The 17,805-nt window shown below is 37.8% G+C and overlaps 2 protein-coding genes across 2 annotated transcripts; one reads left to right on the top strand and one right to left on the bottom strand.

Annotated features, from left to right (window-relative positions):
- The first annotated feature begins 363 nt into the window (after positions 1-363).
- Positions 364-4,308, top strand: LOC306874073 (glyoxylate reductase/hydroxypyruvate reductase-like). The gene is made up of 9 exons (XM_079423802.1): positions 364-616; positions 1,524-1,654; positions 1,737-1,809; positions 1,882-1,998; positions 2,075-2,163; positions 2,286-2,390; positions 2,478-2,613; positions 3,769-3,899; positions 3,978-4,308. Exons 1-9 carry the CDS (start codon positions 465-467, stop codon positions 4,097-4,099), a joined length of 1,056 nt encoding a protein of 351 aa, XP_079279928.1. The 5' UTR covers positions 364-464; the 3' UTR covers positions 4,100-4,308.
- A 4,378-nt stretch (positions 4,309-8,686) lies between these two features.
- Positions 8,687-14,020, bottom strand: LOC306874072 (zinc finger and BTB domain-containing protein 5-like). The gene is made up of 3 exons (XM_079423801.1): positions 13,872-14,020; positions 10,991-12,088; positions 8,687-10,070 (listed from the first exon to the last, which is right to left on the bottom strand). The coding sequence occupies exons 2-3, from the start codon at positions 12,083-12,085 to the stop codon at positions 9,033-9,035; spliced, it is 2,133 nt and encodes a 710-aa protein (XP_079279927.1). The 5' UTR covers positions 12,086-12,088; positions 13,872-14,020; the 3' UTR covers positions 8,687-9,032.
- Positions 14,021-17,805: the final 3,785 nt, after the last annotated feature.

Consider the following 17,805-nt stretch of genomic DNA (forward strand, 5'->3'; position numbering starts at 1 on the left):
TAAATCCTAAATTTGTGTTTGTTTGTTTATTTTCTCTTGTTAGCCTATTTTTGTTGAACATTAATGTCTGTTATATTTTTTCTATAGCCTATAGTTTGTCATATCTATGATCTAGGCAAATTGAATTCTGTTTTAAACTCATTAATTATTCTTTTGTGTATTTCAATATTCATTGCTTTTCATACAATAGCCTATACTTGTGACCCTGATGATTAATGATTGACTGAAACAAAATCGATACCAGATACCAGAACTTGAGGCACACACTGTGATTAGTTATGATACTTTGGAATGTAAAACAAATAAACAAACAAAAAACATAGGTATCTACATATTTGCTCTTTGGCTGTGTTGTGTGGAGAGACAGACCACCCATTCGTTTCCTCCCCTCAAACTGTCCACACACTGTCCCAGCTTCTGTCATCCTTTACCACAGATCCCTGCATTGATTAGTATTGCTCGTAATGTGGTGCAGTAGAGCAGCGCTCGGGAGACTGCGGAGGATCGCCCCGTGCACCGTCACCGGATTTCATCGCGCAATGTCCACGTTACCGAAGGTGTATGTGACGCGCAAGGTGCCTCCGGACGGACTGGACATTCTCCGCAAATCCGGACAGTAGGTTGAAGCGGTCACCAACTAATTTCATCAAATGTGTTCTTCCACGGTTATTATTTGCCCTAAGTGTATATTTGAACTTTGTTATGACCCCAAAGTTTGAGTAGCCTATATTTTAAGTAGCCTACTGATATTAATTAACTACATGTACTATAGGATTAGGGTTTGGTTTATGGTTATTTACATGTAATTATGCATCATTTATTGTTATTACAATAGCAAGTACATGTTACATGTATAACAATGACAGCTTAAAATAGTGTTACCGAAAAGTATTACCAAAATCTCTCTGCCAAAGTAAAGGTGCTGTCACATTTAACGTTGTTTGGTAACTTTTTGCTGTCAAAATGGAATTGTGCAATCAGGAATTTCGCTTAATATCGAAATTTTGCCCGAGATATTGCGACAAGAAACTATCTTGAATATTTGGTTTCTATTTTAATTAATTATATTAACAGTCAATGATGTGGACACAGGCAAGTTTAACAAACAAAGACCATAATAAGGTAAATATTTTCTAAACCAAAGATTTGTTCAACATCTTCCAGCTGGAACCTCTGCTCAGCTGAAGATACTGCAAGAAACAAAGTTAATAAAAAACTTTTGACCAACTGGCTGAGCATTCTCATTCTGAACATTAGTCATTTATCAGATTAATTTCCATACAGATTTACAAACATATAAGTGAATAAAAATGCAATTTTTGGGGTCAAAGAATACAAACATTCTATGTATTTTGATGATTTGCCATTTTCGTTTAATTTGTTTTGGGAGTTTGTGGGCTTCTACTTTTCAGTTTATGGAGATTTAATTGAGTCAAATACACATAAATCATTGAACTGCCTTTTTTTCTCACATATTTCTCTCACTCTTCAACCTTCTCTTAATTCAACCCACACAATCCCAGGGTGCAGTTTGAGATGTGGGACTCTGATGACCCTGTGCCACGAGTGGAGCTGCTGAAAAAGGTCAAAGGTTGTGATGGAATTCTATGTGTACTCACAGAGAAGATTGATGCACATTTATTGGAAGCTGCAGGTTAGCTTGCGACGTAGGATCAGTAGGTTGAAACAAATCAGGACGAATACAGTGCCATACTGAATGTGTCTCAATAATGCAGGTCCAAATCTAAAAGTCATCAGCACTATGTCAGTGGGCTTTGATCATCTTTCTCTGGATGAGCTCAAGAAAAGGTCAGTTGTGTGAGTAAAATTTAGATTTGAATTTCTTAAAGTGTGCTGACTTAGGCTTGTGTGTTTTCCCAGGGGAATCCGTGTAGGATATACTCCAGATGTTCTGACCGATAGTGTGGCTGAATTGACTGTTGCCTTGTTACTCACTACATCCAGAAGACTCATTGAGGCCACACATGAGGCTAAAACGTACTAAAAATAACTATGAACACTCACATATTTGCTAATTATGCACTGATCCATACTGATTCATACTTGTGTTTAGGGGTGGCTGGGGAACATGGAGAACTTTATGGCTATGTGGTCATGAACTTGCAAACAGCACAGTTGGCATCTTGGGACTTGGGAGGATTGGTAAGGAATATGATGGCTTTATGATTCTATGTAATTTCTGAATCATTAATTAGTTCAGGAAGTTGGGGATCATATGTTGCATTAAGTTAAGGTTGTGTGGTGTATGTGTGTGTGCTGGGTAGGTGTGGCTATCGCTGAGCGTCTGAAGCCATTTAAAGTGAAGAACTTCATCTACACAGATGTGGCACCGAGACCTGAGCTCGCAAATATGATAAAGGCAGAATATGGTGGGAAGATCTCAGAACCTTCAAAGAATTTTCAAGAGAGTTGGAGTTGCAAGGTAGCATACAATTGACCTGCGTGTGTGTTTTTAGTCTCTTTTGATGAGCTGGCCAAGCAGTCTGATTTCCTGGCTGTATGCTGTGCTCTGACTCCAGAGACTCATGGGATCTGCAATTGGAATCTCTTCTCCAAGATGAAGAAAAACGCCATCTTCATCAACACAAGCAGGTAAGCTAATACATTCTTTCCAGTGTTATTTTAGTATTATTTGAAGATTTCCGATGCAAAGTGCAGTCTGAAATTTTCTTCTAAAATTAGCATTTTTCTCAGGCTCCCAAGTTTATGTTCAGTTATTTCACTTCAATGGCAATGAAAAGAACCTATTCAGTGCCATTAAAGTGAAATTACTGAACCTACACAAAGGAGTCTGATAAACAAAATGCTTATTTTATATATATTATTATAGTATATATAAGGGACATTTTTGTTACTTTTGCTCCAATTTCAGGTGTTTGTGATCTTTCAATTACAATTAATCAACTTTATTTTTGCAGGAGGAAAAAAATTACATTTGAGAGGCGAAAAAGAATATTTGCAGCAAATACCGCTTGAAATTGAGCATTTGACACTTGTGTAACTATAGGGTGCAGGACATATGTGCATGTTTAATACACCTTACACTCTAAGGGTGTATTCACACCTGTCTTGTTTGGTTCGATTGACTCGAACTCAAGTTTGTTTCCCCCTTTGGTGCGGATCTTTTGGGCAGGTGTGAAAACAGCAATTGCACTTGGGTGCAGACCAATCAACCGTACCGAGACCCAGCTGAAGAGGTGGTCTCGGTGCAGTTCCAAACGAAATCTGGTACGGTTGAATGGATGACCCAATGAATGGATGACCTTAGCACACCTGTGGTTTTGTTTACAATTTCTGATTGACTTGCAAAAAGGGCAGTGTGAAAGCGAACCGAACCAAACAAACCAAAAAATATTAATAAATCAACATTGTATTTGGTCCAGACCAAAGCAAGTGAACTAGTGGACTTTCCTGGTGTGAATACACCCCTAAGATAAGTCCTTAAAAATACGGAACAATGTACTGCGATATGAATTAATTTTCTGTATAATTTATTTTTTTATTTTGCATTCTATTGTGTTTTAGGGTTAAAGGAAAATCTGTAAACCTAACAGATCATGTCCTGGCTGAAAATTACCTCTTTTTTTTTTGTCTTACAGTATATATATGAAGACATATGTCATTGTTACTTATTAATGTTCATAGACTGTTCATTGTATTCATAATCAAAGTATTGGTGTATACGAGTGGCTTTATTCCCAAAAAGGCACTTCCGTGCATGACTCTCATTGTGTTGTTATTGTAAAGAGGTGGAGTGGTTAATCAGGAGGATCTGTATGAAGCCCTGTCTACCGGTCTGATCGCGGGAGCTGGGCTGGATGTCACCACACCTGAACCACTGCCCACACACCATCCTCTTTTCACACTCAAAAACTGCGGTAAGCGTGCATGCCTGTATGTATTTCATTAAAGTATTTGACAGGTCTGATATTCTGTGTTTATGTTTATATCTGCAGTGATTCTTCCCCACATTGCCAGTGCTTCATATACGACACGGAACGCCATGTCTGCTCTTGCTGCCAACAACCTGCTGGCTGGACTCAGGGGAGAACCCATGCCTAAAGAACTTAAACTGTAAAACTAGACAGTTAATTAAGACGAAAATTAAAAATCTACTTTGGGGCACACATCTTCACAGCTATTTTTCATAGGAGTACAGTTCATAGTGACCCCAAATGACCAAAGAAAGAGACAAATGAACTATTTACATGTTATAACCAATAACTGGCCAATCTGTAAAATTTTATCTAAAAGAATTAACAAAATAAACCATAAAATATTAAATCATTTTCAACGCTACAACTTTTTGACATCACACCATTACAATGTTCAGAATAAAAAATGGGTATTCATTTCCAGTTTTTGAATATTAGTGTTTCAGTAAATGATGGCAAAGGTAATCTAAATGAAAATTTCCATCACAATTAATAATAAAATGTTGACAGATACCAATAAATAAAAAAAAAAGTCTAAAATTGGCTGATAATTTATATATAGTGCCCTCCAAAAGTATTGGAACAGTAAGGCCAATTCTTTTATTTTTGCTGTAGACTGAAAACATTTGGGTTTGACATCAAAGGATGAATATGAGATGAGAGATTAACATTTCATCTTTTATTTACAGGGATTTTCATCTGGATCTGATACACAACTTAGAAGATAGCACCTTTTGTTTGAACCCACCCATTTTTCATGTTACCAAAAGTATTGGAACAGATAGAATTAACAGATTAAAGTGAAAAAGACTTAATATTTAGTTGCAAATTCTTTGCCTTCAATAACTGCATCAAGCCTGTGACCCGTTGACATCACCAAACTTTTGCATTCTTCTTTTGTGATGCTTTTCCAGACTTTCACCTCAGCCTCTTTCAGTTTTGGGGGGTTACTCCCTTCAGTCTCTTCTTTAGCAGGTAAAATGCATACTCTACAGGGTTTAAGTGTGGAGATTGACTTGGCCAGTCTAAAACCTTCCACTTCTTCTTCACTTCTTGTGTGTTTTGGGTCATTATCTTGCTGCATGATGAAGGATCTCACAATCAGTTTGGTTGCATCTTTCTGTAAATTGTCAGACAAAATATTTCTGTAGACTTTTGAGTTAATTTAGCTGCTGCCATCATGTGTTACATCATTAATGAAGATTAATGAGCCTGTCCCAGAAGAAGCGATGAAAGCCCAAGCCATTACTTGTGTAATGTGTACTATAATGTACACCTGTGTACACTGTGTTTCAGATGAGCTTGTATGTTTGGGATCATGAGCAGATCCTTTCTTTCTCCACACTTTAGCCTTTCCATCACTTTGGTCCATAAAATCAGTCCATAAAACCTTGTCCCAGAATTTTTGAGGCTCGTCTCCTATTCTTCTTGCTAATGAGTGGTTTGCATCGTCTGGTGTAGCCTCTGTACTTTTGTTCATGAAGTCTGCTGCGAACAGTAGATTGTGATACCTTCACTCCTGCCCTCTGGAGGTTGTTCCTGATGTCACTAACAGTTGTTTTAGGGTCTTTCTTTACAGCTGTCACAATGTTTCTGTCATCAACTGCAGATGTTTTCCTTGATCTACCCGTTTGAGATGTGTTACTTAGTACACCAGTGGTTTCTTTCTTCCTCAGGAGATTCCAAATGGTTGTACTTGCTATTGGCAGTGTTTGTGCAATGGTTTGATTGATTTTTCATCTTCTCTCAGCTTCACAATTGCTCGTTTTTCACCCATAGACACCTCTCTGGTTTTCATGTTGGTTACACGTCTAACTATAAATGCAGTCTGCCCGGATCTGAAACTGAGCGCAGACATTCAGTGCTATTTATTGTTTGAATAATCAATTAATAGGACACACCAGGGCAACAAAACACACCTGTCAGTCACATTTTCCAATACTTTTGGTAACATGAATAATGGGTGGGTTCAAACAAAAGGTGCTATCTTCTAAATTGTATATCAGATCCAGATGAAAATACCTGTAAATAAAAGCTGAAATGTTAGTCTCTCATCTCATATTCATCTTTTGATGTCAAACCCAAATGTTTTCAGTCTACAGCAAAAATAAAGGAATTGGCCTTACTGTTCCAATAAGTTTGGAGGTCACTGTATATACATATATTTAGATGAACTACTTCTTTAAAAAAAAAAAAAAAAAACAATGTTGAACTCATGTTTGTTCTCTAACATCAAAAGCCCAGTGTTTGTGAGCACACAGGCAAGGTTCACATTCTGAGATCAATGATCTACAAAGAGCAAACTTTGCTAAGACCAGCAATATTCATGCAAGTCTTTCACTCCTTAAATATGTTGCCAGTTTAGAACACTTTAGTCATCTGTTTTCAAATAAGAGAAACACATTAATACATTAATGAAACGACAGACTGAACGTATATCATTCTTCATGATTTTATTCACTTAATTCTTTTTTTAAACCAGTAGAAAAAAAAAAAAAGAAAAAAAAAAGAGTGCTCTAACAATGTGCAGTTAATAGCCATTACACAGACTCACATTAATGCCTTCAATTTTGGCATTTCTAGATCTAAGGGTCTTAGTACAAAAAATATAATAATAATAATAATAATAAATCACATAAGGCAGTTGTTTCACTTCCATTGTAATTCAGGTAATTTAAAGAAAAAGTCCTGTATGATTAGTTACATTTAACACATGATATGTACATAAATGTAAGGTCAACTGTTACATGACAATTAATGTGTAAATTCAATTCATTCGTTTTGGATTTCGGACATCCCCAGTATATTTAATTGATGGAATGTTGTAACAGAACTATTTCCTAAACACTCATGTTTCAACATTCATGTAAAAAAAACACTCAGGCACAGGCACATAATCACACATTCTTGATGAATAATTTGAAGGAAAAAAAATAATATAATAAAGTACAATAATTTAGACTTAAATGTCTCCATTTTATTTAAAATTTAGTCATATTTAATATTTAATGAGGGGTTAGATGATGATTTTTCATATCCAGAATCAAACAGGGGCAATATTCACCAAAGAAAAAAAAAACATTACTACAGTTAAATAAAAGATGGCATAAATAAAATGCTAAATTCTGCAGTAACAGCTTATTTACAGGTTGGAATGTGTTTAATGAAGCAGCTTCTAAATCTTAACGGTTATAATTAGTTTGAGCATTTAAGGACTCCTCTCAGTACAGCATCAAACACATCACAGAAGACAAGACTCCACACAAACTACTAGGACAAGACTGTTACATTACCCCTAACAGTATCCATAACCACTAATACAATGACTGAACATCTATTTTCATTTACAGCAGGTTCATTTTTAAGATTCTATTTGTTTAGCACGTATTACTCCATAAACCATAAAACATTAAAGCCTTAAAGACTAAAGGTGCAATTTTTACATAATGGATTTCTCTCTGTGCAGTGGAAGGTGAAAAAAGACACATGAATGTAACAGACTTTTCTAAAGTGACAACCTCATCACCAACAGCTACTATTAAAATTTGTCGACATGAAGTTAATCAGTAAGCACGTTCTTTAGGAAATGCTTATATGGAAAATGTGTACCCATAAACACTGTAGTCAACCATTCTCTCAGTGCTGATATCAATTTCAGCCACAGGGGCATCAACATAAGCATTACCAGAAGCAAAACAGAGGATGGTCTCAGGATGTCACGCTAAATGTCCATTTAGCTCGGTGCATGATTTCTATCTGCCTTTGTCAATATACTGTAAGAAATCCGAATACAACAGAAACAGGCACAAATACACAGTGCTTTAGTAAAAGAAATTCCTACAATTACCTCTTCTTGCAAAAGGAACATAATTTATGTCTTACCGCATTCATATTTTCAAGAATACACCATAATGATTACTGTATTTAGAAAACAATAATCATTTTGTGTTAATCGACAGCCAAGAGACAAAGTGTTTCAACAAAATGGACTTTGAGTCAAACTCCTTTGGAATTAACTAAGTTATACAGAGGGCCTAAAGGGACATGGTGATTGGGAAAAATTAGATGGAAGGAACAATTATATTTCAAAGCTTTCGAGTTTTGTGTTCTCCCTAAAAACTTAGCAAGGTTTCAGTTCACCTGAGAAACTTTGTGTTAGCAAAGGCAAAACCACTAATATATAAGTTTGCCAAAAAAGCACAAAGTTTTTTGGGGCAAAAGTAAGGCAAAAGCTTTGCGAGAGAATGCAAAAGTTTTATCAGTGTTTCTTGGGGAAACACAAAAATGCAACTGTCCATGTTCCTTCCAGATGTTCCAATGTGAGTTTTAATTTGAGCTCTAAGGATGCTGCCTTAGTGGCTGCCTATATAGACAGGCAGGTAGCTCACTTTGTTTTATAACTTAAACCACTGGAACTTAAAGCAGTGCTTCTCAACCTTTTAGACTCCAGGACCTCAGAAGCTAAAATACTTCAACAGTACACAGCTGATAATACAATTCTGAATTCCACAGCAAGCGTCTATCATCAGGACACAGGATTGAGCTACTAAGGATCTGTCTGACATCTGTTTGCAACTCTCAAAGCAGACCTCTCCATTTCAGTCCGTTTAAAATCATTTTGAAACTTGAAGAGACAGTCCACCCAAAAAGGAAAATTCTGTTATCATTTACTCACCCTCATGTTCCAAACCTGTATGACTTTCTTCTTCTGCAGGAACACAACAGAATGATTAAAATGTATTTGTCGATAAAAACAAACAGACATTGGACCCCATTGACGTTTATTGCATTTTTTTTTTTAAACCCCAACCAAACAAAAATGTAAAAACTTTTTTTTTTTAGGTCACACAGGTTTGGAACATTTCTATGTGAACTATCCCTGTAATTTGTACCATTGATGGCATGTTAATTGGAAGCATGTTAACAACATACTACAGCCATGAAACACCTAAAAAAAAGTTACTATACCTACTATAATGGTGGATGTGAGATTACAGAGTACAGATCTGCCCACTCAGTAGAGTAGGAACAGTCAGAAACCAGTCATGCTTGTATGGTGCCTGCAGTTGTGCTGAATTAGAGCAGGCCGTTAGACATATCACTGCTCTGCCATCGTAAGCAGGTTGTTTTCGAGTGCTTGTACAAGTGACTGGACTGACTAAAGCGTTTGCCGCATTTCAGACAGGCGTATGGGCGCTCTCCCGTATGAACTCGGATGTGTTTCTTGCAGTCCGTCAGAGTAAGGAACGTCTTACAGCAGATCTTGCAGGCATACTTCCTGGCACCTTCAACCACAAGCACGTTGTGCTCGGACAGTGCCTTCTTACATTTTGACAGAACATCTGCAGAGGCTCTTGTCAACTGTGGTAGCGGGTTCAAGTTGGAGCTGCCAACATTTTGACCTACGGTAACAGAACTCTCCATTAAGTTTACTCCATTAAGAAGCACTGAGGAAGAAGAGGACGAGGAGGCAGCATCAAGCTGCTGAGGGCTGTCTGTAAGTGTTGAAGCACCTCCTGGTGGAACTTTGGGAGCGATGCGCCGGTATGCTTGGCACCCTCCGGCACCACCCCTGGATGAACGAGGGAAGGTCTGTAATCCCAAAATGTTTCGCTGGAACTCCAGCGCAAGCTGGTCCACCGATCCACCACGGGATGCTGCAAATGAAGAGGATGATGCTATCCCATCATGCAGTGGCCGCAGAAGAAGGGACTCTGGCTGCAGGTCAGAGCAGACCTGTGCTTCGCCTGGAAGGAGCTGCAGAGAGGAAGATGAAGTGTTGATGGAATCGGTTGGGAGGAAGAAGCGAGCAGAATCATGGTCTGCTTGAAACTCTCCGGTTGTAGTGTTGGGAACATTGTCAACACTGTTAGCAAGGTTAGATGATGTCCCTCTGCCAGCAAAGGCCTTCGCGCTGAAGAAACTGGAGATATGCAGTCCAGAGGAGGACTCAAGAACATCACTGCAGGAGAGCTCCTCTCCTCTTCCTCTGTCTTCTGCTGCTCCTATCCCCTTGTTTCCTTTAATCAGCAGCCCAGAGCTGGGCTGGGGATCGGAGTAGCTGCGCTCACTGCCCTCAGGACTCAATTCCAGCTTTTCTCCAACTGGCTCCACCTGAGGAAACACCACACTAATTATTTAGAGTCCCTTAAATGCAAGTCCGTTTATTTGTTGGACATATTGGTACCACCCCAGGCAACTATTTTCTACCTAGGCAATATGCATGACAACACATTTTGAACCAGAAGTAAAATGAAACAACAAACCTATTGTAAATTTTGATTCTCTTGTTTTAAAAAAATAAAGAAAATAACCTAGCAAATATCTAAAATCTAGAAAAATTGTATCACAAGTTTTGCTCCTTTTGTTAACAAAAAAATAATCTGACAAATGTAACATTCTTGCTCTTTTGTTTAGGTTGGTATGAGGTTTAAATTTTTTTTAATTTCTTTTAAAAAAAGTCTCTTATGCTTGCCAAGACTGCATGTGATCAAAAGTACTCAAAAATAGAAATACTGTGAAATATTATTACAATTCAATATAACTTTTATATTTTAAAATATATTTTTATTCTAATAAATGTAACTTTATTCTGTATGATTATTAGGTGCTCAAGAAACATTTTTTATCAACAGCAAAAACAATATTCTTTCTTAAACAAAAAAATTCAAAAGAATAACTTCTTTTTTTCAATTCTGCATATTCAATGCATATTAATTTCTATCAGGAAGAAAAATATTACTGACCTCAAACATTTAAACAGTAGAGTACTTTTTTTCAGAAACAATATATAAATAAAAAAATGGAAAATAATAATAAATTGAACTGTAGATCTTGATTGACATGATATCATGACAGCATTGCCTCTTAAAAATTGTTATAAATTGACTACTACTTTGCTTAAATGGAGAGGCATGCAGTTTGTTTCAAGGGGCAATTTAGGAAGCAAAATACTTAACAGGGACAATATGGCAAAACTCACAAAACAGGTGTACCTAAAATCCAGTAACAAAATACTTTATTTTTTTAATTACCTGGTCACTCCCTTCTGCCTGAGATGTAACATCGCTAGTCTCATCAACAGCCTCTGGTGAACTCAGTGGCTCACTCTTCACCACGACCTGCATGTGCTGCTGCTGCTCCTCTTCGTCCTCACCTCCGTTCTTTATCTTCATCCCCTCGGTGTGGTGATGGCTCTCATCCGGGTACTCCTCTTTGTGTGGCAGCAGCAATGTTTTTTCCGGTCCTGCTCCCCTTCCTCCATCTGACTGACTGGGAAGCTGCATGTCTTCATGGGTCAGTCCCCTTCGGTACTCATCTTGCTCTAGTAAACCTCCATCATCCCCTGGAATGACCCCAGCGACGACCTCATCCACCATTTTACTATGGGAATCTGGAGACAGAAGCTCCTCTCCACCCACTCGATTCCCAGATTCCCCCACAATCCCCTCTACCTGCGTGGAAAGACGTGGCCTCCCCCGTTCCGAAGCGATCAGGGACAAGGGCTGTTTGCGCTTCAGGAAACGGCGTGTTGGGTGAGAAGCGTGCTGATCCACCAACCCGCTACCGCACGCTGAACCCGTTCTCCTACCGGTCCCCATTCCTCCATCTTCAGCGCCACTCAGGGCAGAACTGACCAGGCTCAGGCCGAGCTGTTGCAGCAGAAATGAGCGCTGGAAATGAGAATTCGCAGCCGCTGCTGCTTGCTGCTGCTCGGCGTGTTGCTGACCACTACGGTCTGCCGGAGGAGACATGGGTAGAGTACGAGTTGTAAGGTAGTGCTTACAGGCTTTCACCACAGCGTTTAGATGCAGATGAGAAGCCGCCAGCAAGACATCCATCACGTTACTCTCTCCTAGCATCAGCGTGGACGTGTACATCATGTCCATGAGTGCAGCAAATGCTTCAGCTGTCACTACTTCTGAGTCCAGGTGGATCATCCTTGTACTGGCGTCTCCCTCAGCAGCAGTAAACAGGGCTCGGAAATGCGTACTACAGGCGGACAGCACGGCACGGTGGGCCTTGAAATGTCGACTACCAACCATGATCACACAGTCGCAAAGCTGTCCATGCAGCCGCTGGTAGTTCAACTGCTGGAAGATCTGCTCAAAATGCCCTGGGAAATCCATGACCTGAAAATAATGGATAATAGATAAATAAGATGAGGAACTATTTAATGCTTAAAAAAAGAGAGACGACAAAATCCAGCCACATTGTGTATACAGAATCAGACTTCTAAGTACTGACCTTAGTCAGGGTAGCAACACATTTAATTTTTGACAGGATTGAAAACAAAGTTGTGTCTTAAGGGGACTGTTTAATAGAGTGGTAGAACTGTGACGTCACTTTGTAGGCAAAAACCTGGAAGCGAGTTAGTATTTTCACACTTACAGGAGTTTGATTAAATCCCCTAAAATAAGGTCCGTGGTTCACACAAGCTCAAGTTAATTTCACGTTTTATTCTACGACTTAAAACACACCAGTTACATCCCACTAATGATTTTTTAAACGGTAACGTTTCTTAAAAAAGACTGTTGCTAACGAGTTGCTAAATGGGGACTACAGGCACTGTCGTAGACATTAAATGTCATCACGCTGAGCAGTTGATCAATTTGCAGTATTTTCCAGTTGTAGTATAATTTGTAGTACAATTAATTGTAGAATAACCAATTAATAGTTTCCCACATTTTATATTGTTGTTCGACACTGTTTTTTTTTTGCTTTGCCCCGAAATGCAACCACAAGTCTGGAAAATGTAGAAATTAACACGGGAGACACGGATCAGTCGATGAAATAAATAAAGATCACAGCATTTCACATACATTTCAACATGTAGGCTTATTTTAAAAAAGACTAATATGTATATGGTGTATATTTTTTAATGTTGTGTATAAACTATATTTATTTTTTCCTTGAACATTAAAAATAACATCAAAATAAAACTGTGATACTGTATAGCCACTAGATGTCTGCATAGGCTATTATATAAATATATACGGGCTGTAATATCTAGAATGGTGAAACAAGACACAATGTTTAATAGTTTTTATTAGTTTTAAATTTAATGTCACAATTAAATAAAAGTACTTTGATATTACTTTTTTCTTTATTTACATATGTGACTTGAAGGAATCTAAAAGTAATCAGATTACTTTACATTCATATTGTGGTAGGCTACTTGGATTACGTTACTAAATACTTTTTTAATGGAGTAATTTGTAACTGTAATGGAATACATTTTAAAAGTAACCCTCCAAACCCTGGATATAAATATAAAAAGACAAACACGAACAATCATTAATATGCAAGTATATTGAGTTTAAGACATAAAAAATGTGGCAATTTCAGAAAATTCATCTCCTTAAAGTTTTTTTTTTAAATCCTAAGCAAACTTTAAGCAGCAGTCATGTAATAATAAACGTAATCTGCAACATTTACTATTTATGAGAAACTGACTAACACATGACTGCCTTTGCTTTTGGTTATTATTTATTTGTTTGGCACAGGTTGTATTTTGAAGGAATTGCTACGGAGAGGCAATAATAATAATAATGATAATAAAGTATGACCATCATCAGCAGTTTTGGTTCAACTAAACCTGAGAGAAGAGCAAAACATTTGCTTCAAAACGGTCTAGTTTACATCCTTTTTAAACATAAAGCATTAGTTAACACAATAAATCCAGTTTTACTAATAAGACAAAGAACGACTTTTATGTAAAGCTTGTATGGGTGTCATAATAACCTAACGATACATTGTATGTCCTAACAATAAAAACAGGAGAACGAAATATGTATGGATATGAGAGTAAACTGATAGCAGCTCGTTGTTAAAATGAGCACTAAATTAAGCAAATAGTAGTGTTGGCTAACGTTAGCTGCTAGCTCAGTTATTTCACATAATCCTGAAACACACCTGCTTTTTCTCAATCGTCTTCAGAGAGTCCGGGTTTGTCCTCTGATAACATCCAGAAATACAAGCGAAATCTGTCCATGACAGTTAGGCATTGGCCTATGGAGCACAATAGAGACGGTCACGGGAGACAGCATCAGCTGCCCAGGCGCATGTTAATACGAATCACATTCCGCCACCTACTGTACTGGAGAGTATATGACTCCCTGTCTGCTGAAGAACACAAAAGATTCTTTTCTTTTCTTTAATTTGGTTACCATTAACTTACATTACATGGACAAAAGACCTACTTTTCTCCAAATATCTACTGACATATTCCACAGAGGAAAGTAAGTCAGGCAGGTTTAGAACGACAAATGGGGTGAATAAAACCCTGCTGAAAAAAACAGCCTAGGCCGGTTGGATGGTCTTAGCTGGTTAAAGCTGGGGGTAGCTGGTTTTAGCTGGCCATTCCAGCTGGTATCCAAAAAGTGTCCAAAACCCCTCTAAAACCAGCTTGCTGACCAGCTATGACCAGCTAAGACCAGGCTGGAAGACCAACTAAAACCAGCCAACCAGCTTAGGCTGGTTTTAGCTGTTTGTTTCAGCAGGGAAATGATTTTCATTTACTTCAGCATACAGCGTTGCAGCAATAGGAGGCAAGTGTTTTTTTCTAAGTTTTTATTATTAGTAGTAGGCTAGTAGTAGGTGTTTTCCCCTCAGCATTTAAATAGGCTCATATAACCCCACTACTTAAGAAAACCACCCTTATCCCATCTCTTTTAGAGAACTGCAGACCGGTTTCCCTTCTTCCTTTCACTGCAAAAACACTTGAACGTGCTGTGTTCAACCAAGTATCTGTCTTTCTCACACAGAACAACCTCCTCGACAGCAACTAGTCTGGTTTCAGAAGTGGACATTCAACCGAGACTGCCTAGCTTTCAGTTGTTGAAGCCCTAAGATTGGCAAGAGCAGATTCCAAATCTTCAATATCTTGCTGGACCTGTCCGCTGCTTTTGACACGGTTATCCACCAGATCCGCCTGTCAATCCTATTGGCAAAGGGCATATCAGGAACCACACTCCAGTGGTTTGAGTCTTACCTCTCAGAGGTAAGGTATCTTGAGAGGTGAGGTGTCCAAGTCACAACATCTTACTACTGGAGTGCCTCAGGGCTCAGTTCTTGGACCACGTTTCTTCTCTGTCATCACTAGGTTCTGTCATTCAGAAACATGGCTTTTCATATCACTGCTATGCTGATGACACTCAACTCTACCTCTCATTCCATCCTGATGATCCGACGATAGCTGCTCACATCTCAGCTTGTCTAACAGACATTTCTTGCTGGATGAAGGACTATCACCTTCAACTCAACCTTGCCAAGACAGCACTGCTTGTGGTTCCATCAAACCCATCGTTTCATCACAATTTCACCATCCAGTTAGGCACAACTCCTTCAAAAACAGCCAGAAACCTTGGAGTTATGATTATCAGCTGACTTTCTCAGACCACATTGCTAAAACTGCCCGGTCCTGCAGATTAGCTTTATTCAACATCAAGAAGATCAGGCCCTTTCTTTCGGAACATGCTTCACAACTCCTTGTATAAGCTCTTGTTCTGTCCAGGCTAGACTATTGCAATGCTCTCTTGGCAAGTCTTCCAGCCAGTTCTATCAAACCTTTACAATAAATCCAGAACGCGGCAGCAAGATTAATTTTTAATGAGCCAAAAAGAATGCATGTCACACTGGCTACCAATTGCTGCTCGCATAAAATTCAAGGCATTAATGTTTCCCTACAAAACCACCGCTGGCTCTGCACCAGTTTACCTAAATTCATTACTTCAGAATTATGTGCCCTTTAGAAGCTTGCATTCTGCAAGTGAACATCGCTTTATTGGGCCATCCCAAAGAGGCACAAAATCACTTTCACAGACTTTTAAATTAAATGTTCCCTCCTGGTGGAATGACCTGCTCAACTCAATCCGAGCAGCTGAGTCCTTAACCATCTTGCAAGAATCTTCCATCTTTATTTGACCCTCTCACTCTCTATTCTGAATGAATGAATGATGCATTTATATAGCGCTTTATTGTATATTGCTGTACACCCAAAGCGCTTTACAATCATGTGGGGGGGTCTCTCCTCAACCACCACCAGTGTGCAGCATCCACTTGGATGATGCGACGGCAGCCACACTACAACGGCGCCAGTGTGCTCACCACACACCAGCTACAGGTGGAGAGGAGAGAGAGTCATAGAGCCAATCAAGTGGATGGGGATTATTAGGAGGCCATGATAGACAAGGGCCAGTAGAGGGAATTTGGCCAGGACACCGGGGTTACACCCCTACTCTTTACGAGAAGGGCCATGGGATTTTTAATGACCACAGAGAGTCAGAACCTCGGTTTAACGTCTCATCTGAAAGACAATTCTATTCTAATTCTATTCTTAAAAAAATAAAAAACTTGTCCCTTTTAGACTTGCACTCTATTCATTTACTGTTTTTCTTTAAAAAACAAAACTAAAGCTAGTTTTTCTAATCCTTTTGTATTCTTTGCTTCCTTTTTATTTATTATACAATTAATAACAGCAAAAAAGGCCTCTAACATTAGTTTGCCCTGTTCTTTTTCTATTCTATCTTTTATTTATTATATAATTATAAAAAAAATTGCTTTGTCCACTGAGTTATAGCCCTTGCATATCATTGCTCTTTTGTTGATTTTGATTGCTTCCATTGTCCTCATATGTACTGTAAGTCGCTTTGGATAAAAGCATTTGCTAAATGTCTAAATATAAAAAATATAGTAGTAGTAGGCCTATGCAATTAAAGAATTAGTACAAACATATAAATCTCCCAACAAATAGGCCTCTATGAAAAAAAAAACGGGAAAAAAAAACAATCATTAATTAGAAAAATACTTAAATATTAGGCTAAACTACTGAAGTATCAAAAAAACTGGTGTTTAAAAAATATCTGAATGCTGAATGGGTTGCTTGAGTCTGTTATATAAACATGAACATTAACAATATACTTGTGTTCTTTGTTAGATCATGTTTGTTCATAATGATGCATTCACTTTATTTTAATACTGAATTGTTTATTCTATTTAAAATTAATTTGTCATACTAGTGAATTAGCATCTTATGCCTAAGGAATCTGTATCTGTATCTACATTAATAGGCCTACTTGTAATTCCAAATACTGTCATTATTTATACAGTAAATGATGCTGAAATGTTATACTTTTGTATTTTATTAATGCATCGTGGAAGTATATTATTACTATAGAAACTGGTAGTACTAATAGCCAGCATATATAGGCTATGACAAAAATCGGTTCATGACCTTATGATTATTTACTTTACGATAATGTCTCTATATAGGCATCACTATATTTTCGACAAAGAAATATAAACTATAAATATAACTACATAATGAAGGAAGAATTTTACATAGTGCCGTGATGATATCGTAATACTATGGTCCATAAAGCATGAATTGATGTACCAAAATATTAATTTCTCGTTCAGAATCCCAAGGTAACACCATTGGTACTTTGTTGTATGTGAAATACACAATGTAAAGTGTTCCAAAAACGCGGCACACAAATAAGTTAAAATTTAAATAAAAAATAAATTAAAAAAGTATTTAGACTGCGTTTTTTGTATGTTTGCATTCCATTTTTAAATGCAAAAACTATTGGTAAAATCAGGCAAAAGTTTGTGCTTCTGCCTGATAGCATTTTATTTCTGGTGCACATTTGTTTTAAATAATTTGGAAAAGATGGTTTGTCAAATTTGTTAGTCACAAATGATTTACTTTTCACATTAAGCTGTTCGATATCAAGTGTTTTTCTGTGTTTATTTGGGTCAAAGTGTTGCCAGCATTTCCTTGTTTTGGTGGTACCAATCAATCTTTAACAGTAACACCCACAAAAAAAGTACAGATTTAAAGGAGAAA

Source organism: Barbus barbus (genome assembly GCF_936440315.1).
Source record: "Barbus barbus genome assembly, chromosome: 8".
In the NCBI taxonomy this organism is placed as follows: Eukaryota; Metazoa; Chordata; class Actinopteri; order Cypriniformes; family Cyprinidae; genus Barbus; species Barbus barbus.